The 22,678-nt window shown below is 36.9% G+C and overlaps 2 protein-coding genes and 1 long non-coding RNA gene across 4 annotated transcripts; 1 reads left to right on the forward strand and 2 right to left on the reverse strand.

The window, feature by feature from the left end:
• Nucleotides 1–10,497, forward strand: elovl1a (ELOVL fatty acid elongase 1a). 2 transcript variants are annotated; one of them, XM_032565340.1, is made up of 10 exons: nt 1–113; nt 5,671–5,773; nt 6,368–6,527; nt 7,101–7,193; nt 7,392–7,582; nt 7,704–7,784; nt 8,625–8,681; nt 8,796–8,901; nt 9,070–9,209; nt 9,310–9,612. In XM_032565340.1, exons 4-10 carry the CDS (start codon nt 7,133–7,135, stop codon nt 9,610–9,612), a joined length of 939 nt encoding a protein of 312 aa, XP_032421231.1. In that variant the 5' UTR covers nt 1–113; nt 5,671–5,773; nt 6,368–6,527; nt 7,101–7,132. The 2 variants fall into 2 exon arrangements, with proteins under 2 accessions (XP_032421231.1, XP_032421232.1); XM_032565341.1 differs by lacking the exons at nt 1–113; nt 5,671–5,773 and having other exon boundaries at nt 5,817–6,527; nt 9,310–10,497.
• Nucleotides 10,498–12,705: 2,208 nt separating this feature from the next.
• On the reverse strand, nt 12,706–16,463 carry cdc20 (cell division cycle 20 homolog). Its single transcript, XM_032565338.1, is given in 12 exon segments — nt 12,706–13,216; nt 13,607–13,724; nt 13,809–13,934; nt 14,367–14,604; nt 14,705–14,799; nt 14,878–15,074; nt 15,160–15,239; nt 15,241–15,286; nt 15,364–15,460; nt 15,541–15,677; nt 15,772–15,992; nt 16,343–16,463. Coding segments are annotated over 11 exon segments (1,503 nt in total). The 5' UTR covers nt 15,962–15,992; nt 16,343–16,463; the 3' UTR covers nt 12,706–13,037.
• A 1,808-nt stretch (nt 16,464–18,271) lies between these two features.
• Nucleotides 18,272–21,990, reverse strand: LOC116721551 (uncharacterized). Its single transcript, XR_004339623.1, has 6 exons — nt 21,744–21,990; nt 20,511–20,693; nt 20,168–20,426; nt 19,222–19,320; nt 18,953–18,970; nt 18,272–18,589 (listed from the first exon to the last, which is right to left on the reverse strand). It is a non-coding gene; the product is annotated as an uncharacterized LOC116721551 (long non-coding RNA).
• Between the last annotated feature and the right edge of the window lie 688 nt (nt 21,991–22,678).

The raw sequence follows: 22,678 nt of genomic DNA on the forward strand, positions 1-22,678 counted from the left end.
TACTTTCATTCACAAATCTGGGCGGATTAAACAAGCAGTCTGATGAGTGCGCACGAAGGATTTAGTTCTCCAGTCCCGACCCGATTCCAAGACTGCTTGGTCATTGAAAACAGGTATTAAGTACTATATACATATTTAGTTAGGGTGAGGTCCAAACAAGGGCGTGTGTAATTTTGAACCTTTGTTTACTTATTATCATTATTATTAATAGTGATAGAGTTGTTCATTGCAATAATATAGACTCATAATTTTTAAAAAAAAACACGCCCACTTGCTGCACCTTCTATAGCTGGAAACTATGAATTTCTTATTTATTTTTTTTACATGGCAAATCGGGCGCCCGTCTCTTAATCTCTGAATCCACTTCCATGCAATCTTCCATAAAAGTAAGTTTACAAAAATGAGTAGCTTTTGACGCCAACGCTAACCCGCCAGAGTTATTATTCTTCTTTCATTTGTTTAACTGTATCCTTTTCACCCACTAAGTGTCGCTGTTGCTAATTTTTTTTTTTTTTTTTGTGCAGTTCAATCCGTGGAAAATGTCCAACAGTTAGAAATTACAGAGGAAATTTAATTCAGATAATAGAAACCTGAAACATAATTTAAACAAATACTAATGATTTGTATATTTTAACCCAAGGAGGATGAGGAATACCCAATAAAATGTAATTCGGATGAATTATTAAGAAAGAAAAAAAGGAAGAAAGAAAGAAGTTGTATATTATGTATTCTTTAAATTGTATTAAATAATTGTATTAAAAATATATTATATCAATATATATCAATATATTTCTACTGTAAGTATTGTACTCTTTGAATTAAACAATGTCACATTCTTTAATACAAAATCTGGAGTATTTCAAGGGTTTTTGAATAATTTTTCCTCCAGACATTTAATATTCTATTTTTAACATTTCATTTATATTAATTATTTACTTCAAACCTTAGGGAAGTGTTTCTTTGTACAACTCATATTTGCACAAACATCTGCAGATACTAACCTATACAACCACGTTTACCTCTGAAGTATTAATGACTATTTCTTGTGCAGGAGCAGTTTATTTCTACATTTACAACCAAAAGACATCTTGTATTTCTTTTGAAAACATTAGGTAATTGAAAATGTGTAAATAATGCTATGAATTAAATCGTATCAGGGACAGATTTCTAAAATAAAACTTCAATTTGTTTATAGATTTTACTTTATATCATCCACTGATGTCAAAAAGCCATACTGTATACTGTGTTCCGACATGAAAGAAACAACAGCATGAAAATTCACTAACACAGCTCAGATATTTAAAAGGTTTCTCTAGTTTTTTTTCCACCCATGGTAGCCTCCTCTTCTCTAATTAGCCTGTCACCGGGGCAGTTTCAGAATTATCCTCTTCAAAGGACAGCAGTGGATGATAAAGAAAGCCCCTCCCCATTTTTTTACTCCCATGTGTTTTTGTTTACATTCATAAGTAAAGATGAGGAAACAGATTTTCACATATAGTGTGTGTGGAAATTTCCCATAATCTTTCTGGTCTTTTATAAAGTTTCCAGATTTTGGCATGTTACAAACTCAGTTTTCTGCTCTGTTTTTTTTTCTTTCTTTAATCAATTTTCCACTGTGAAAAACAGCCACAAAAACAACGTTGGTAATGTTGTGTATTTTTCTTGAATGTGAAGGGCAGGAAACAGACTGGCCTATTTTTATTTGTGTTTAGATCTTCAACAAGTAAGTCACAGTGCTTTGGTGATCAGAATGATTACACCATGTCAGACTGAAGTTATTTCTTCAACTTCACACCTTTCCTTTGAGACTTGTCAAGCCCAACTGGGAATAATGGTCAATATAAAGAGTCCTCTATGATGTTTTCTATTGCTTGAAACCAGTCATCTTGTGCTGGTTTGGGATTTTGCAGCATTGTCGTTCATATTAGGGCCTTAACAGAGCCTTTAATAGAAAAACAAACTCACATTTTCAATATTGTACAGACTTAAATAACATGAAAACAGGGCAGAAGCAAGTAAACAGAGCCCTGAAAGTGAACTGCAAGTGCTCTGTAAGCACAGATGTTAGGTAAGATTGTTCTAAGCTCACTGACTTAATGCTAATCCAAGCTGAAATAATAAAAAATGATTTTTAGATGTTTATTGTATGAAATAGTTTTATTTCCTTGATTCCCGAGTCAAAGTGGTCTAACGATATTTACCAGATGCTTTAAGTCAAAACTATAAAAATGTAAATGCAATTCAGTAACATGAACTAGGAAGTTAATATTTGTTGCCAGTCTGGACTGTCTGGAAGTTTAAGGTGTTCAATGTTCAGAAATGACATGAAACAACAAGACTGGAAAAAGGATAAAGTTTAAATATTTGGACAAGAAATTCTTGTGGTGAGAATTGTAAAATATTTGAACACAAAGAGTTAAACTCTGGTAATAAATGAATGAATTAATAGATTAATAATAATCTGGAAGATTAATTATTAAATGAATTTTATAAATTAAATTTTAATAATAAATTAAATGTAATAAATTGTATTATTATTATTATTATAGATCTGGTACATTTCTCAAAAGAATAATTATTCACATTTTTGAACTGGTACATCCTTCTTACTGTAAGAAATTTAAAGTGAAACATTAAAATAAACCGTGTTATTATGATAGTGTTTGTTGTCAGGAAATAACAAGGATAAAACATCAATCATTCATTAATGAATGAATATGTTCAATAACAAATAAAAGGTGCTGAATAACACAAACAACAAAAAAATACAAAAATACTATGCAGATACTTACTGGTGTCTGTTCTTTATTATACAAGTGTCAAAAAAAAATGGAATGAAAAAAGTCTTAGATATGATGTTGCCAAAAACTATTTTTTTAGATTTTTTGCTGATTTTTGAGGAAAAATAACAAGGTAAATACATTTTTAAAATAATACCAAACATGCTTATTTTTTGAAAATTTCCTAAGTTCTTTTCTCCCAATAACCTTTTGATAAGGTTTCCCGTGTATCGTGTCAGTTAAATAAACAAATACATAAATGCATAAGCCCTTTTGGTCAGAAAAGATGAAACTTTGCAATAATTGAAACATCGCAAAAACTGCAGTATTTCCTCACAATGGGCTTCACAACATTGCATATTATTATGCAACAGCAACAAAATAAAAAGCACCACAGAGTAACACATTCCTTGGATGTTAGTGTCACCGGCTTCCTGATGAGGCATGGTGGCCATGTGAACGTGATGTTAGATAACAGAAGTTTAATAAACTAACATGCTATTGGACACATGCTCGCATGCAGGTCTATACGTCTGTGTTTTCATCTTATTTTCAGTTTATTTGAGGGGCAACTATTCAGTGCAGTTTCTCACAATGGGCCTAATTGGGAGCCACCAGCATATCTCGAGAACGCCATCCATTCATTGTTCAGGGCTGCTGAGGTGAATGCAACTCTGTTGTGTTGGTTTTGGGGAGTTGGGTTCTGGAGTCAGACAAAAACTTTACTCAAATTAACACTATGCAGCCACAAGAAAAACAAATAGAGTTTTGTTTTGTGTATTTTATTTTATTTCATTTCATTTCTTTAAAACAAGAAAAAATGGCAAAGCAGCTCAGAATGATATCACAAAATTTCTATTCAGTTAGTTTCTCAAACCTTTATGAGGAAACAGTCCATTAAAATATTCAGTATTTTAATGAACAAAAATGTCCATTGTTCTTGGCTTGTTTTTTGGGGGGGTTTTTTGCACAATTCTTCCCCAGGTCTACGATGCCAGCCTGACTTGTTGTTTAACATGCATGTCAGAAAAAGCTTGTGTAATCACATTTCATTTTTCTTGGCATGAATGAACAGAAGAGTGCTGGAAAAACTCTTTCCAAACTCTTTTCACTTCTAACCAGCCGTGTAAGCGACATCTCATTTTCAGTTCATTCAAACGTCAGTGAGTGAAACTGAAATCTTAAATGAAATTGAGAGTTAAAGCGATTATTAAGAAGGCACTTGTCAAGGCTTCCTTTCAGAAGCAACATCAGGCCAATTTTACTGGGGTATGTGCCCCACTTCTGTTACACCTGCTAAAATGTCATGATCAAATTTCAAGAAAAAGTTGTGGCTGTTAAACACCATAGTGTCTAAAGATACTCATTTAAAATATGAGAAGAAAGTCTGACTTCTTGTTAGGAAAGTATAACTGATTAAGGAAAGCCTGAAGAACCATGTGCAGAACTGTTGGTTCAGGGGATATCATTTTTCTGTTTCAAGTCATCTAGTATAACATAAATTATTTCTATTTGTTAAATGCCTGAGGATTGAGAGAGAGGAATTTTAGAGAGAGTTTTTATTGGATTCTTCAAAATAGACAGTTGGTGTACATGTCATTGTTGTGAAGTGGCCCTGCTTGATAAAGTTAATGATTTGGAACAAATTCTTTTTGAGTGTCCTTCCTCAAACATGAAATGATCCTTTGTTTGTTTTTTTATAAATTTTGGCAGAACTGGTGTAACTGAGTCGAGTCTGTGGGCTGTCTTGTTCTCACACATTTTTAGCTCTGCCTTTTATAAAGTCTACAGAACTGAGCCCAAAACATGGACTTAGTTCTCATTTATGCTTTCTATCACTGCTAGACCCAGTTGCACCCAAGCTTTAAGAACTTGTGTTTGTGTTGAAATATTTTTTCAATATTACCAGTAACGTTCTTTCCTCACGATGCTGTCTATGCTGTGACGTACAGTCCCTCCTGTAGCAAGTCATCCCCACAGCATAATACTGCCACACCCATACAGTTGGCATATTGTTCTAAACCATATAAGCTTCACTCTTTATCCTCCAAATGTAAAAATGGTTATCATGGTAAACTTTTGAGTTTGAGTTTCATCGGCCTACCAGTCTGTTATCGAACTATAATCTGGCCTTGTAAGTTATTTTCAGAGAAATTTTTTTTAGCCCTGTACCAACACTGTCAGTCAGAGTTGTTACAGGACTTCTCTCATTGTGGATAATGACACTCTGCTACCTCCTTCCATTAGCATCTTCATAAGGTCTTTTGCTTTCAAATCCACATACATGTGGCTTAAATGAATTCAACCCATTTCCTGTTAAAACCGGCTTGGCATTCCCAGGCTGAACTGCCTCTGTATAATTCTCTGAATAGATGAACACGGCACCTTAAGGCATCTGGTAATCATATCTAAGGACGAATCAGAACTATTTTTCCACTGTCCTCTTATTGATATTATGGTTGACTTCTTTTGACTTTCAAATGACATCACAAAAGGAAGCAGCCTTACATTGTGAATTAACCATAAGCTTTTGCAGCCATTACATCATCTGTTAGCCTTTACCAAAGTTTCTACAACTCATGTATGTAGATGCCAGTCTTTTAAAAAATGATCTATGTATTTTTTATATTCTGGCCTTTAAAAGAAAAATATTTTTTGAAAGTCTAACTGACCTAAGGAGGTAAAAAATAAAGTCGTTTCATGCGGTGTATGTAAACATCTATGTTCATACAAAATGGTCGCCTCACACTAAGTGAATTAAGGCCTTTCATGCCTGCTGTCAGTGACACGGACTTCACGTGCTTCAGAACATGTCAAAAGCCGGCAAGCATTCCTCTAATTCTCCAAACTTCCTTCCTTCCATCCCTCCCTCCTTCTCTCTCGCTTACAGATGCCTGTCATTCCAGTCCACCTCCGCGTCAAGGGTACATGCTGCACAGGATATTTCGAGCAACATCCAGAGCTGACGCCTATATCGCCTGCCTGGGAAACAGGTAAAACCAGAGTCACCGGAGAACCTGTCCGGTAGCAACCCCACCTCTGAGGCTACAGCACAAGAGGGGATGGGCAACTCCAAAAAGTCACGTTGGTCTGTTGAATGGCTCACTTTGATTTGACCTTTAACCCGATTCATTTCAGAGAGACAGATTTGGAAAAATAGATTTACTTTGGTGATAACTGTGTCTTGTTAAAATTTCAGCACATATATTTTCACCATCCAGAAAGGGGCCCTTTAAATCCTAATCTGATTATTTATTGATAAAGAGAATATCTCCCTGTGGGCATTTGTTTCTCAAGCCAAGGCTTCCGACCTCTGTGACCCCATCCCCTTCATCACCATTCATGAAGCAGCCCAATCACAGCCAGGCTCAGTCAGGACAGGAGGGTGGAGCATGGCACTGAAACAGGGTGTGGTTCTGAAACTTGCAAGGTCTGTAGTAGAGCCATGGGGCTTTAAATTGAGTTGAATGAGCCAAGCTCCACAGTCATCACAGCAGATCAGCCACGTTCACTCACTCTTTTCTGGTTCTCACCGATCGGCACTTGCAGCTACTGTTGGATTTTTTTTTTGTCTTTAATTTTTTTAGAGAAAAAACTTCACCACTGAAGGAGGCAGGAGACTGACACCCACTCACAACTCAGCTCTGTGTGTGCCTGTTGTTTTCACCCGATCCCTCTCACCTCTGATCTGCTGGACCCTCTGGACTAGTCCGGGTCCTCTCTGAACTGCTGAAGACTTGTTTTTAGGTGAGCTACAAAGACAAAATCTAAACTTGTGTATCATTCTCACCATCTCTGTTTTGCTGGTAGAAATGTTTGTGTTTTAATAAATCAGAACATGATCTTAGTTTTACTTCAACACACTGTCTGTACTTGTGTGTGTGTAACAGTTTAACAGTTTGTTGAAAGGAACCTGATCTAGATTAAAACATCTCTCAGGCTCCCGCCTTATGCCTCAGTTCGTTGGTAACCACATGGGGCAAGTCCTTCACCTCACCTGTTTTACCTGCTCTGTCAGCTATGACTATTTCATTGTCTTTACAGCAAATGTTTAGATGTGTCACAATCCTTCCTAAAACCTCCCTATATTTTGAAGTAGCAGCTGTAACTGCATAAGAACCTCTTTCTACACATTCTGCTTGTGTATTTGTTTAAAAAGGCACTGTAGTCAGAGTCACTCCAGGGCAGATGGTGAGCCTGAGCAGCTGCCTTCTGTTTGTTCAGTCAATAGGGAAGCAGGCGTATAGATCCATGTTTCCTGACAACCTCAATTTCCCGTTCTTAGGATAGAATCTTCTCTATTTTTGATGTGTTTCTTAGAAATTTGACTGAGCAAAAGGCAAGCCGTCACCATGCTCCGGGAAGCTTTTTCAAGCGTGACAAAACTCCATGGTTACATAATATCCAGAATTGGTAAGTGTGTGCTTTCCTAATTCTGTTTTTAATTGATTCCTACCTCTAAATAGCATCTTCACTTATAGGTGAAAACTTGAAAATCTTTAATACTAAAACATATTTTTAGTATTAAAGATTTCCCACAAATCTATCCACATTTGCCTGAATGTGGTCAAATGAAAAAGTGACAAGGGCATGTTTGTTTTTTTTCTCCAGATACCAGAGTGAAGGATTACCCTCTGATGCAGAGCCCGTTGCAGATGACCAGCATCCTCCTGGCCTATGTCGTTTTCTCTGTGTACATCGGCCCACGCATGATGGCCAACCGCAAGCCGTTCGGCCTCAACCGAGCCATGATCATCTACAACCTCAGCATGGTTTTGCTGAATGCCTACATAGTGTATGAGGTAAAAATAAAAATAAAAAATACAGCTGAAAAAGAGAGAGAAGAAAATAATGATCTGCTGTCTCAAATGAAAGGAATCAGTTGGTTAATGACTGTCTGCTGATGTTTTCTTGCAAATTCAGTTCATGATGTCTGGATGGGCCACCACCTTCACATGGAAATGTGATCTTATTGATGTCACCACCAGCCCACAAGCTCTCAGGGTAAGTCACTACATTGCTGTTGTACTCTTAACAATGTAAAATCATGGCTAGCCTTAGCTATCCATGAAAGTGTAGAAGAGTACAAAAGTGACAAAAAATTGCTGTTGTACCATGTGACAATCATATGAAGAGATTTTTAATATCAGTAGAATTTAATTGAAATTGCTTCTTTTTTTTTTATATGGACACGTTAAAAAGTGAACTAAAGGACAACGAGCTGTTTTTATTATTTACTGGAGTCTAACAGAGGAATCTAAACAAATTAGGGGGAAAAAATAAATCAGTGTTAAAATTAATATGCCCCATAAAGAGTTTAGAAAATGTAGAAGACCTAAACTGTGAAGTTTTGGAATAGAAGGTTTGGCTTTATTAGCCCTGAACATCAATAAAAAAGTCGCAATTGTATTTTTATGATTTTGGTAAAAAAAATAAAAATAAAAAAACAATCAGATCTGCTTGCATTTCTACTACATTTCATACTCTGTATTCCCTAAAAACACACTTAACTAGTATGCCAGTATAACCTGAATTAGTCTAGAGGGTCAGATTTATGAGACACTAAGATAAAATGGTTTCCCAGTTTAGAAGCAAATTATTCCAGACAGAACGAACGAACCCTAAGACTCGGATAATTTTGATTTCAAATTCAAAGCAACTAACGCCTAAAGGAACAAAAGCATTTTCTGTTTTTTATTTTTTGTTCATTCTCATTTAACAACCAAAAAATTGCTAAATCAGGTTTTTATATTGTTCAAAAATACTCATGTGCCATAGTAATATTATGTTTGATTAGCAACATATCACAGATATTTGACCCAGCAACGACCTTCTTTCCTGCAGATGATCCGAGTCGCTTGGCTGTTTTACTTTTCAAAGTTCGTGGAACTCTTCGACACAGTAAGGACATCCCCTCACCCATTTCCTCTATCTCACTTTTAGCCTGCACAGAAAATCCATATGTGCAATATAATTTGTGTCTGATGGAGTATACTCCCTTTTTCTTCCCCCAAGGTATTTTTTGTGCTGAGAAAAAAGCAAACCCAGATTACGTTCCTCCACGTCTTCCATCACTCCTTCATGCCCTGGTCTTGGTGGTGGGGTGTTGCTCTAACGCCTGGTGAGTGCTGCAGGCCCAGGACACACATTTTACACACTGACCAGTCGGAAACATTGGCTTCCATTGTTGTACAAGTCAATTCCCAAAAACAATGAAATTCTTTGTGGAAGAACAAAAACGTTTTTCATAAAATTAACCAAGTCAAATGGATGCTTTTCCCTTCCCAAGCTGGAGGAATGGGATCGTTCCATGCTATGGTGAATTCAACGGTCCATGTCATCATGTATACCTACTACGGACTCTCGGCTGCAGGGCCTCGCTTTCAGAAGTATCTGTGGTGGAAGAAGCACATGACAGCCATCCAGCTGGTATGTTTTAGCTTTACACAGCTTAATTAATTCAACTGAGCTCGATGCATGTCGTACGTTCAGCCCATTTTTGACACGTGTTTCCCTCTTTGCTTTCCAGACCCAGTTTATTCTGATCTCTATTCACATTAGCCAGTATTACTTCATGGAGAAGTGCGACTATCAGATGCCACTGTGGATCCATCTGATCTGGATGTACGGGATCTTCTTCTTCCTCCTCTTCTCCAACTTCTGGGTGCAGGCTTACATAAAGGGCAACCGTCTTCCAGTTGCAGACCACAAGCCGAACCAGAACGGCTCCACCAACGGACACATTGTGATGAATGGCAATGCCCATACAAATGGGCATGCTCACCCCTATGAAAATGGAAATATAGTCATGGGGAAAGTGAAGAAAATTTAAATGACTCTGGGGGGGAGGGGAGGCATAGACCGTTTGTAGATATTAGCACCTCAAATATGCCACATATCTATATTTAGTAGCATATTTGAGTACAAGAGTTCAATATGCTACCTCTATACTATGTAATTTGTATATAGTCTAATTTTATTAAATGTTTACCCCTGTGGGATATGATTGGCAGACTGTTTTTGCCACTGATCTCTGAATGCAACACCTTGTAAGTTGTTGCGGAAGCTGTTTACTGTGATGAACACTGAATAGGAAATTGGTGCTCATTTTGTCACTGATAGTATTCTTTAACTCAGGCTTGACCTGCAGCACTGTTCGGTTAACGTGGCCTTTTGTTGCTTGGGAGTATGGCAATGTTTCCACTAAACACATGTAAATATTACTATGACCTTTATGCAAAAGTGTTTCATTGTAAATGTCATATATTTAGTTTTTTCTCCTTTTTTTATTTATCTTTTGAAATAAAACAATATTTAGATAAAGGTCTATTTCATTTAGAAAGCAGTGGTTATGTGCACTCAGTGAGCAACAGGCCACATCTCTTTTATTATGAAGAACTATGAAAATATTATACTGTATATTACAGTATTGATGCTTTTTTTGCCTTTTAATACTGACACATACATTGTTATATATGTCCTTCCATAGACTTTTTTGAGACCGTGTATTGATCAATCTCTTGGCACACAGGGCATGACATCAATTAAGTCTTTTTAGGCTTTAATGATTAGTCCAAGCAGCTGTAAAAATAAACCTACTGATGTTTGTGTTTATTTTTATTTTCATTGCAGCTGTTACTGTCATAAAAATACAAAGTTCTACATCTAACCTTTTGACTTAAATGGAAATAAAATATCCCAAAAGTGGGAAAAAGTCTGTTTCTATCCTTGAGACTCAAACTTTACCCAGTGTATTATTGCTTAACCTATATCTCACAGACGTAATTACTTTTCCAGAATTTTTTTCCAAATCACATAAAATCAGCAAAGATTCTATCTATAATCAAAATACGGCTAAACATAAAACATACAGACCTGTCTTGTTTTGAAATTAAAATCTAAATGAAAACTGGTGAGTGACAAAATGATTTAAAACAAAATTCAAACCATTACATAGGCTGTACTGCAGCTCCACATTAGAGTAATGTGTTTGACAAACACACACACTATGAAAAGATTTCTAAACAAAAACAAATGTATATTTCTGAGACAAAACTATTTTAAGCAGAATTTCCAGGGGAAAACGAAATAACTCTTGCAGTTTTGGAATCCTAGAAACCTCACTAATCATAGCTGCTTAAATGTGGTTTCATAACAAAACTTTTAAACTACAGTATGACACACATTTTCTTTTTTTGGAAAAATTAAGTCTTTTAAACTGGATGAGAAACTGGCCAGATGTATATCGAGCACACTGCAAATTTCATCAATGAATAAATTCTTGAAGCCGGAAGTCTTGAGTGTCTACACTTGATTTGAAATTAATAAAAGAAGGGAAATAACACTCACTGAAAGGGGCTTTAGTATTACATAACTAATTTTACTCTCTCATTTGTATCAACTCAAACATTTTCTACCAAGACGTTTAAACTTTTCAGCTTTGAGTAGTGAGTCAAACCAACTTCAGTAAGATAAGTACACGCCACAGAATCTCATGTTGACAAAAGTTAGTGTTCATGATCGGTCAAAACCTTCCACATAAGTGACAACCTGACAAGAAAAGAAGAAAGCAGATATAAAATCAACTCATTCCATTATATATATAAATTTATCTCAAAGTGGAGACATGCAGCATCAACAGACTCCAAAAAAAATTCTTTTGAAGGCAGAAGCTGTATGTGGTTATAACGGAAGTCACTGGGACCAAAATGGGACAGAGTGTTAAGTGTACAGAAATTATCTTTTGTTCTAAATACCTTACAATCAAAGGAAGAAATGTAAACAAAAAATAGAGTAAGGGGGTTCTGGAAGGATTTTATAGAATTAACTTATTCTGATAGATATTGACATTCAATAAAAGTAGTAAACATTAGTTGTGTTTCTAGAACACAACTAGTTTTTTGATCGGCTTGAACTCTTAAGCCACTGGCTCTGATGTTGCTATCCAGACGAGAATGTGCTCTCTACACTAGCTTTATCGGCAGTATCTTCCTGCTAAAAAAGATTTTATTAAAACTGATACATTGAAAGTTTGTCTGCAAATACACCATTTTAATTTTATTGTGGAAAACTGCAGACTTTGTTAAATAAAATATTTCTTTATTGAAGTTTAAGTTTCTATCCTGGTGTGCTCCATGAAATAATTTGTTATCCTGCACAGCAAGTTGAAATTAAACCAATTACTTTTGCAATTACTGTAGTTAGCTCAATCCAATGCATCTCTGAAGATGGTCATTTTTTAAATTGGAAAGAAATGTCACTTTGGGAACTGAAATACAAGAAATTAGTTTTGATTAGGTAAATGGATATCATAAATTGACGCCTAAATTTTCCAGTCCATTTTCCATTTTATTGTCCTGTTCCAACAAGTTTGAATTGTCATCATAGTATCAGTTGCCTATAAATGCCACATTTATTTATAGCAAAATTTGTTAAATATTAACCTAATGGACAATGTTGAGTCAATGTGTACCACATGTTAAGTCATTGTCAATATAATGTAAACTAATTTTATTCTAAAATGAGTAAATGTTAAAATATCCCCCAGTCTAAACCTTCAAACTCTTACTTTCAGTGGTCTACCTCAGAATCTCACATAGATATATAGAGCCATCTAGAGGCAGTTTATAAGGCCAAAATTTACATAGACATCAACTGAAAGAAAATAGATTAATATGCCCCTTGATGGTGCCAGGGACTTTAGGTCCCAGTTTCTTCCCTTCAGTTTAAAAAGAATATGCAACCATAAACTTCAAAAAACCATCAGATGCATTTGGAGTGTTTAAGAAATTAGTCTAATCTCAAAGTATCTCACTTCAGCAAAAACTCCACTTACATTTTAAACACAGGGGACAAAATAAAAGATTCAGTTCCCTTTCCGTGTGCTCACTTAAGATGAATATGGGTCCTCAGATTTATACAAACAGATGGCAATATGCAATTTATTAAACCCAAGTCAAGATCATAAGCACAATCAGAAGTGAATCCAGAAAAATATGCATTATACACATTTGATAAATATGGTTCATTAAAATCTTAGTTCAGTAATTACAAGGCACATGCCAATAAAACTCAAGTAAAAGCTAAACAATTCCCTTCTCCCACACACTTTATCAATTCCTTGAACTACACATAGTAAACACCTATAAAGCCCCCAATAACAGCAACTGGGTGAAAAGCTTTATTTCAGTTTAAACAATTGCATACACATTTGTATAATCAAAAATATCTTTGATATAAAAGAAAAAACAAGGGATATTATCTGATGGACTGATGAATGACACTGCTAGCTGAACTGAATAGCCTCTCCTTAGCCTTCTTCTTTACAGGATCCATTTCGAAGGACTTCCACAAACGAATAGTTTCATCTCCAGCAACAGTTGCTACAGTTGCGTTGTCTGGGCTCAAAACCAAACTGAGAACTCTGCCGTCATGGCCTAAAAAAAAAAACCAAGTTATGCAAGAAGATTGTGAGCAAATTTCTTCATGGTCAGTCAACATTTCTTTCAAATACTGCTCCAATAGAAAGTGCCAGAAATGCTCCTTGGATAATATGATCACAAGTGTACAACTCAAAGTATCAGCAAATTTGTATAGAAACAGTCATGTCCCTTTTCAAATGAAGCATGTTGCAGTAAGTTGCTTAGGCTTCAAGAGCTCCAGACCAGATTGCTTTTATTAAATGCCAGGACAGAAATTAAGAGAATACCAAAACCGCAGCACCCGTTATAAATGGACTAACTGGGATCGAGTACAATTTTAGAGTTTATGTATTTAGGGTTGTCCACCTGTTGTCAGACACAAGTAAAGTCAAATTTCTCACTTACCATTAAGTTCTGAAACCTTGGAGAGTGAGGGATACTTCCAAATGACAACATTGTGATGGGCAAAGCCATGTGCAGAGACCAATTCTTTGTAGTTGGGTGCAAACACAAGTGACGAGACCTGCATTTTAGGAAACAGATAGTACACTTAGGAAAAGCACAATTTAAACAGCACAATGAAGTCAGAGTTTAGAGACTCAATTACCTGCGACTGAGTGTCAAGAGAACTGACACAAGAGCCTGAGTTGACATTCCAGATGCGAATGTGGCGGTCACTGGTGCCGCCACCAGAGGCAAGAATATTCGACTGCCATGGGCACCAGGCCAAAGCCTTTAATGGAAATGCATGACAATACTTTAGTAAAGAAGTCAACAGCTCAAGACATGAGAACCAGAGCAACAACATGATGCTGTTAGACAAGTGCTGCTTTGATTTAGCGTCTCTAAAACTTTAAGACTGCAATGGAAGAACGTGAATTAAAAGAGCTCTCTTTCCACTCTTCCGTTTGGGTCATGTGATGGCTAAAAGTTCAGTTTCTACCACCGGAGATGTGGATTGTACAGCTCCAGAGCAATATGGAGCTATACAGCTCTTGAAAAATGTAGCAATTATGCAATATCATGTCAACATAAAATTTTGATACATGACAAAATCTTAGAGTCTAAGGGATAATAGTCATACAAGGTGTTACTTGTATGGAAGTTACATACCAGTGATGTTTGAAGAATGCTTAGAGTATACATGTGCAGAGAAGAGCCTCACCTTGACAGCTCCCTGATGTTCACTCAAGCGACAGATTAACTGTCCCTCACTATTGGAACTTCCCTCCTGCACGCGGGGCCATAAACACACCAAGTTGTCATTGCCGCCACTAGCCAAGTATCGCCCATCAGGTGACCACTTGAGGCCACACACTTCTTGTGAATGACCAGCAAGTGTAGAGATGAGGTGGTCCGCCACCCTCACATCATGGTGGTGAATGTGCCCTGACCTGGAGCCACTGAGAAAAGACAGAAAAAATATACAGAAGGAAATAGAGTTACTTCAGGTACTTTTCTAGATAATTGGTCAATTTAATTTAAGTGTCAGAGCAACTATACCTGGAAAGAATATAATCATTCCAACTCAGAGAACTAATTCTTGCTGTGTGGCTAGTCATGCTGCGCAGGAGTTTCTGATTTTCAACATCCCACAGCTGAAAAGAAAAATGCATACATTGATCCACGTACCGACAAGCACGTTGCCTAGAATGCACATCCATGGCAACCCTTACCTGAACTTTGCAATCACTGGTTCCAACAGCCAGGTAGCTTCCCTCTTTAGTCCAGGACAGCGAGCAGATATAGTCCTCCTCACGCTCCATCTTCAAAAGTAGAGTGATGTCTCCTTGTGAGGCATCCCAGAGGTACACACTATTGTCAAGTGCCACAGCGAGGACATTTCGACTGCTCCAGTCAAGCAGATTTAAATCTGGAACAGAGAGGGGGAGACTAACATATGCCAGACATAAAAGGATGATTTATGTTTTGTGGAAAGATGCAATAGGCATTCTTACAGAAATCATTTCGAAGACCTGGAGCATCTAAGATTTTGTCAGGAGTAGAAGATATGTATCTGGTCTTTTTGAGAGAGGCAGGGTGTTGAAACTTGACTGTAGAGGACTTTCAAGTTGTTTTGATAGCCTTAATAAAAAATAAAAATAGAAATTAACCCAAGTAAAACTTAATTGCTTTAAAAATCCAGGCTTGCATCCAATTACCTTCTGGTGCATTCAGTGGCTTCCCTCCTAGGTGCAGAATCTTTGCATCTTCAATGTTGTATCCGTTCAGTGTCACCGACCAGGCTTTCTGGCTTTCCTATAAATACGGAAAGACGTGAACAATTAAATCCTAGACTCCACATCAAGTTTTAAAAGGAAGTCCGTCAGACTACTTACTATTGACAAAGCAGGGTTTGCATCAGCTGGTTCATTCTCTTTTGTAAGCAGAAAATTTGCCACGTCCATCTGTTTATTATTTCTTGTGGGTATGAAGCGATCGCCTCCTATCTTTGACGGGGTTTTCTTGTTTTTACCTGAGGAAATTACACACACGTTTACAAACGCCCTCATTAGCACTTTTTTTTTTTTTTTTTTTTAAACTCTGTACAAAAATAATGCTTCAATTACCTGGTGTTTTGTTTGGAGTTTTAGATGAACTTTGCGAAACATTAGCAGATTTTCCAGGCGACAAGGTGTTCAGGCCGGACGTGTTGGATGACCTGGCCTTTCTCTGCCACCTCGCCATGGGAGCGTTTGTAATCGGCATGTCGAGCTTCAGGATGCTGTGGACGTCGTTCTCAAATCCAAACTGCGCCATTTCAGTCAGGTTCCTGACTGAAACCAAATTCCTGAGCGTGAACCAAAAAAAAAGTGTCGATTTTATGTATATTAGTAACCAGATCTTCGTTTTACATTTGATACTTGGCGATTCCATGCTAATGCTAGCCAACAATTTCAAGGCTGGATCAGCTTTATTCAAGAGGACACTTGAACAAAGAAACAAATATTTATTCCCCACACCCACCCCTCCCAGGCTAAATCCAGTTTTGATACATTTGTGGACACACATAAAAATACAAAAGGAATTTAACGTAATTAGCCTGTTCAAAACAAACATGTCCAAACAGAATCACCGTATGATCGAAAACACAAAGAAAACGTATCCATTATCGGATTTATAGATTAAAAACAAACATACAAACTGTGCTTGCAGAAAAATGAGGATTTGTCGCTTCGCCTCGTCTCCGTCTGAAATTTGAATTTCGTGCAGAAGACGCCACACGTTTTAAATCCCACGCCGCGCTTCTGTGATTGGCTCATTCAAGACGCTGCCGTTAATATGTGGCCGTTGCCACGGTATCGAGAACAAATGCGGAGTTCTGATTGGCAGTTGCTGTTTCCTGCGACGCTGACGTCTACAAAACAAACCAAATCTCTTGAACTCTATCGCCACCTATTGTTTGCTTTTTATTTATTTCTCTTGATTAGATCAGGGGTGTCAAACTCCAGTCCTCAAGGGCCACTGTCCTGCAGTTTTTAGATGTGCCACAGGTACAAAACACTGGCGTGAAATGGCTTAATTGCCTCCTTCTTGTGTGGATAAGTTCTCCAGAGCCTTGCTTAATGACGAAATTATTCTATTCAGGTGTGGTGCAGCAGAGGCACATCTAAAAGTTGCAGGGCAGTGGTCCTCCAAGACTGGAGTTTGACATGTGGATTAGATTATAACTGCACATAATTAAATAATGTATTAGAATAGAATAACCTAAAGTATTTATACATATAAAATGTTTGTTCCAAAAACATAAACAAATGTCTATGTCTTCTTTATAATTCAACTAATTGATGTCTGGTGACTTTTTATTTCTTTGAATGGTACTCCATAGATTCTATGTATTTATTTTTACATATTTATTAATTGGTTTAGGACAATCAAGCGCAGTTATACTGTGGTCATAGTACAGGCAGTGAATGGTGTTAAGTCTAGCTGAAAATGAAATCAGTATTTCCAGAAAGCTTTACAGCAGAGGGTAGCCTCAAGTGTGCTAAAATAACATAGCGGACAAACACCAGCAGATGGCATGGTTCCCACAATCACCTCATACCGACCTCTGAGATACTGAACCCCCACCTCCCCAAACCAAATAACAGCATTCCTTTTTTTTTCTTAGCCTAGCTAAAACAATTCTGACATTTTCTCTGGGTGAGGAGGGACAAAGAATTTGACAGTAAGCCCATATGATCCTGGATATCTGTGTGTGGTCCCTCTTGAAACATCAATTCCAGCTAAAGATTATGCCTTTTAATAAACCCCTGACAAATTTTAATAGGAGTTGCTTCACACTACTATAAAAAAGTTTAACATTTCTGTTTTATAAATTCTGCATTTTAACGGTATTCTATGTTTCAATAACTAAATTTAGAGTTTTAATTGCCATAAGCCATGGTCATCAACATTGGAAGAAATAAGGTTTCATATTTTTCTCTCTGCAACAAATCTATGTGGTCTATTGAATAGCTGAAACTAACTTCCAAATTATATTCTAATGTATTGTTACTTATCACAAAAGACTGCTTTTTGAGTGACAGTGCAGAAACAAAAGAAAACAATTTGCCATGAAGAAACTTTTAACATTTGACATCTTAGGTGTTGCTAATATCCAACTTTTCCTAATAAACATGAATTATCTTGGAACCCCACAAAAGCGCTTTTTAAATTCTTTATACTGCCTCCATGCATTTTCACAGAGTACCATTGTGTGTGTTAGCACTGTCAGCCATTGTCCAAGAAAACCAACATTCGACTAAAAGGCACTCATAAGTAAGAAATACTGCATAAATGATTAACTTTTACATTTGGACTCTGAAAATGTCTTCCTTACTCATAAATCTTTTATATATTCTCACTGATAGAGTGATTGGAGAGTTTTGTTGTTTTGACTGTGCATAAATATTCTGCTTTAACTAAATATAAGATCTTTTCATAAAGTTTAATACAGTGTTATAGGAAAATCATGTCAAGTTTTATACAAAAACAGTACGTGTTATTTAAAATACACTTTTTTTAAAAGCAAAAATATACCATTAGTTTTTGAAACATCCTTGATGAACAGTGAGAGAGCTCGGATTAGTTTGCACTGTTTTATTGGGTGTTCAGGAACATGTCAAGTTTTGTGTGGAGAGTTTATTCGTGTGGACAAGAATGTGAACAACTTACTGCATCAAACACTTGTGTTCATTTTTCTTTAAGTAATTTACTTTTTTTTAAAAAATAAGCATAAGCAATAAAGAGAATAAGAAAAACATAACATATGACAAAGACATCAATTCACAAGCAACTTTGTATTCATGAGCCTTTTGAGTCACAGTGCTCTGTAACAGGATTTCTTCTCATCAGCAGTGTGAGTTATATCTTTGGGGTAATGGATAATGGAGCCGATCACCCCTGCAATTAAAAAAAAAAATAGAACATCAATCCCATTTTATTTCTTCATTAGCAAGCAAGAAATGTAAATACTTAACAGGGGACCTGTTCAAAGAGCTGTCACCACTGTACCTAATTAGATTTATGTAACTTGCTGATCAAGCAAAACACATGGGCAACTGAGGTCACATTGCACATATATAATTAGGATGGAGAAGAAAAACCACATGACCTACCCACAAACATCAAGTAGAACATACTCGTCCAAAGGCTATGTGTTCTTTTTTTTTTTTTTAGTACATTTAATATTTAACTATTTTTTATCAATCTTTTAAGAATGTCAGCTGAAGCATCCAGAAACAGTAGGAGTTTTGTTTTTCTTACCTCCAGGGTGAATTAGACCTAAACAGATTGTGAACAAAGACAAAGCACATGACATTACATTTCCTTGAACTATGGAAGATCATACTGATGAGACATCTCAAATTGCGGTGTATTTTGTGACCCTAGCAGTCATCAGACTCAAAAATGAAGTCAAGACGGAAGAACGCAGACATTGGCTGACAATATGGGAACCTCAATTGTACTTCTCTGTATCACGATAAGCAATGCTAAGTTTTAAAAAATGAAAGAGAAAATGGTTGTTCACTCACCAGAGCCTCTTGAGATAAGAATGGTCACTATAATTAGCATTAAAAATGCCATCACAGCCAAGATAGGGATCAGAAATCTGGGCAGATCAATTCCATGAACTAAATAGAGAAGAAGAAAAACAAATGACATTTCAAATGACTATGACTGTCAACAACAGCATAATGGTAGACTATGCCAGTTTGAACTCTTATGTCACTACTTTTCTACTTCCATTTTGTAAATTTTCAACAAACCCTTTTGTATCCATGTACACCCAAATACCGTGACCTTCTGACATAAAATCAGATGTGTGTTGTTGTTTCCTTTGTTTGCTTCATACTCAAAGTTCAGTCACAACAGCACCACATCGTTTAACTGCATGCAGTTATCTTAACCTTAACAGTTAAACCTTTTTGTTGGTTTCTATGAAACCAGCAAAAAGGTACCAGATTAATGTCAGCAACCAAGATGATGCAAGTTTCATAGGTAGTGAATAACTCGTTTATTCTGTTGGACTGGAATAATATGATAGAAATGCAGCTCATTTTAGATGTTGAATGTCTTAGAATAAAAAGTGCAACTTCAAAAGTGTTACTACAGCTAAAGATATAGTAAGAGGAGCCTGTAGTTTAGAAACTATTATTCACATTCCGATCATCAGGGCTTTTGGGTGGAGTGGAGAATTAGCACAAATGCCCCATTAGCACAAATGCTAATGCTCCACTACATACAGTATGTCTTTAGACGAGACTTTGAGTAGGTTTTATGATATTGGTTGTTAAAGGGATCTTTCTATTCCTGAAAAAGACAGGTGGTAAAGCTCCAGGTGCACAAAAAGGCAAACTGACTACATGACCTGCATCTTAACGTAGCTTCTTAATAATAAGGCAGGAGATAAATAAAAAAAGATCTGCTAAAGTTCTCTAAAAAAAAATGTCTGAAAAAGACAAAAAAAACAAACAATACCTGACTCTTCCTCTGAAAGCTTCAGCTCCTTCATCAGCTGAATGCATCCTTCCTGTAGACGACTTCTCTCAATCTTTGAATGCTCCACCTCCTGGTCCCACAGGTTTTTGAGGGCCTTCGCTTCCGGCACATGGGCTGTCCATGTGTTGTTGTGCTCCAGGGTCAGGAAGACCTTTGCCGTCACAAAACACCCGATCAGACCAGTGGAGCCGAGAGCCCTCTATGATGCATTCCCGAGAGCGAAGGACAGTATGATTTCCTGAAGGGAGAGTATCAACATACACTGATAATTATGAAATAAGGTCATAATTATCTGGTTTGCACAAAATCGGGATCATCTTACTTAGAACTGAAGTCTGGTTATTGCTGATTCCATCAGGTAGGAGGTCACTAGCGGACATGCTTTTAATTATGCTCTGGACCTCCCAGCTTGGGCTTGAGAGAGAAATTCCATTGAGCAAAACTTGCTCTGCGACATGCTGAGCTCCTACCACCCCCCACTGCTGGATCTGAACTATGATGGCATCTGAAAGGACATAGGAAAGGGATAAAAAAAATAGTAGGAAATCAGATACAAGCATTAAAACAAACTCTTGATTAAAAATAACCAAGTTAAAAATGTATATTTTTACTGATCAGTATTGGCAAATGGGAAAGGTGCAGTTTTTCAGGTGTTCTATTGTGATCTAACAAATAGATTTCATTTTTAGTTTCAACATTGAGTCAAAACAAAAAGTAAAAGCAAAACCATAAGGGCATTCTGAATAATAGTTCCTAAGCTATAAGCTCCTCCTACTGTAGCTTTAACAGTTGTATTTTTTTTTTTATCCTAAGGAATGCAAGATTTAAAAATAGCTGAATTTGTATCATGTTATTCCAGTCTAACATGGAATGATGGCACAGTGGGGGAAAATCAGATGAACTATTGGCCATCTATGCAGCTTGTATCACCTCAGCGAGGTAGTGAGTTTGCGATTTTGTGCCTTTGCAGTTTTGGCACAGGTGGAGGTCCTTTTCCAATAGATAACATAAAACCTACTGAACTCAGTGTCTCCCGTATGTATGCTGCTCTGTCTGAGCAAAAACAAAAAGTAAAAGCAAAAGCAAAAGCACTGATTAAGGAATCTTACAAATAGCTCCTAATACTCTTCCTACAGCACTTCTTTGTTGCTTCTTTTTTTTCTAAGGAAAGCAACATTTAAAATGAACTGCATCTCTATCATATTAGTCCAGTGAGTCCAACGGAACAGATGAGGTTTTGACCATCAATGCAGATTACTTCGCCTTGTTGACGTTAATCTGGTACTGTTTTGTTTGTTTGTTTCATGAAGGATGACACTGGGACTGAACGCTCAGTCTGATGTAAACACATTAAACACCACCGCACATCTTGCACAAAATCGCAACAATTGTTGCCGTAGTCATTTTTTAAAAAGTGTCGTTGGAATATCTGGAGATCCGCCCCACACAGTCATGTCTAAGGTAAAAAAAAATATTTTCTAAACAGTTTAAAGATTTAGCACAGGTTTCTAGTTTATCCTCTTAACCGAATGAAAAGCGATGTCAAGTTTCTTACCTACGTGAAGAGGAAGGGCGCTCGATAAATGATTGAAAAAAATGAGAACAAAGGTAAAGAAACGCATTTCTGTGGCGACTGCTTTTTGTCCGTTGCGGTTTTAACAGTTTCGGCGCTTAGAAGCGTCTAACAGGTTAAAGATTGCCAGGGTTATTTTTAAGCCATTTAAGAAGAGCGCAAAGAATTAGTCCAGCACATCAACTCCAACATTTAAAAGACGCTGCTTGACAGCATAGAACACTCCCCGCCCCTTTTCTCAGCAACGCAGATATTGTGTTAATACAGCCCTACGCGCGGCTCTTATTGGCTCTCAGGATTCTCCAGGTTCACTTATTCCTCTGAATACCGAAGAGGTGATGAAACGAAAGATGGGTCACACAGACCAAGTGTGAAAGCTTAGCTAAAAGTGAGCAATGACTCTGCACAAAATAAAATCTATTTAGAGTGGTCCACTAACTTTCTCTGTCTTTGAAAATACGAAGTCTGTGTAGTCCTGCAGTCCGGCAGAGTGAGCTGACCTTCACAATATTTCTTTCCTGAAGTGCAGTGAGAGGTGAATTTATCAGTGCTAGTAGTCGTGGGTTATCTCCTGTGCTTTGTTTATGGCACCCTGCAAAACATTTTATTGGCTCTGGAGCTATTTCCAGGCCACCATATATCAGAGGTTGCACATATTTGTTAAAATGTGCACTTCTGGCAATTTGTTTCTCCTACATAGATCAAACATACACGACTATGCAACCTCCTTCAAAAGATTTGTTCCTACAGTGTCTGATAGTCCAATATGCAGAAAAATATTCATTATAATGAAAGACATTAAGTCTTTCTAATGCATTCATCGTAAAGACCTGTGTTGCCGCTGTAAAGGCATGAGGCTGTCATGTGATGCCACGTACAGCTTCAAATATATCGTCTGAGCTAATTTGATGGTGGCT

The sequence above is a fragment of the Xiphophorus hellerii genome, chromosome 6 (genome assembly GCF_003331165.1).
Source record: "Xiphophorus hellerii strain 12219 chromosome 6, Xiphophorus_hellerii-4.1, whole genome shotgun sequence".
NCBI classification, from domain to species: domain Eukaryota; kingdom Metazoa; phylum Chordata; class Actinopteri; order Cyprinodontiformes; family Poeciliidae; genus Xiphophorus; species Xiphophorus hellerii.

Excerpts from the sequence above, each read along its gene's own strand:
- elovl1a (XM_032565340.1), top strand. The coding sequence starts at position 7,133 with ATGCTCCGGGAAGCTTTTTCAAGCGTGACAAAACTCCATGGTTACATA. Across the intron at positions 8,902-9,069 it reads GGGTGTTGCTCTAACGCCTG|CTGGAGGAATGGGATCGTTC; the intron begins GTGAGTGCTGCA and ends TCCCTTCCCAAG. Across the intron at positions 9,210-9,309 it reads ACATGACAGCCATCCAGCTG|ACCCAGTTTATTCTGATCTC; the intron begins GTATGTTTTAGC and ends TTTGCTTTCCAG.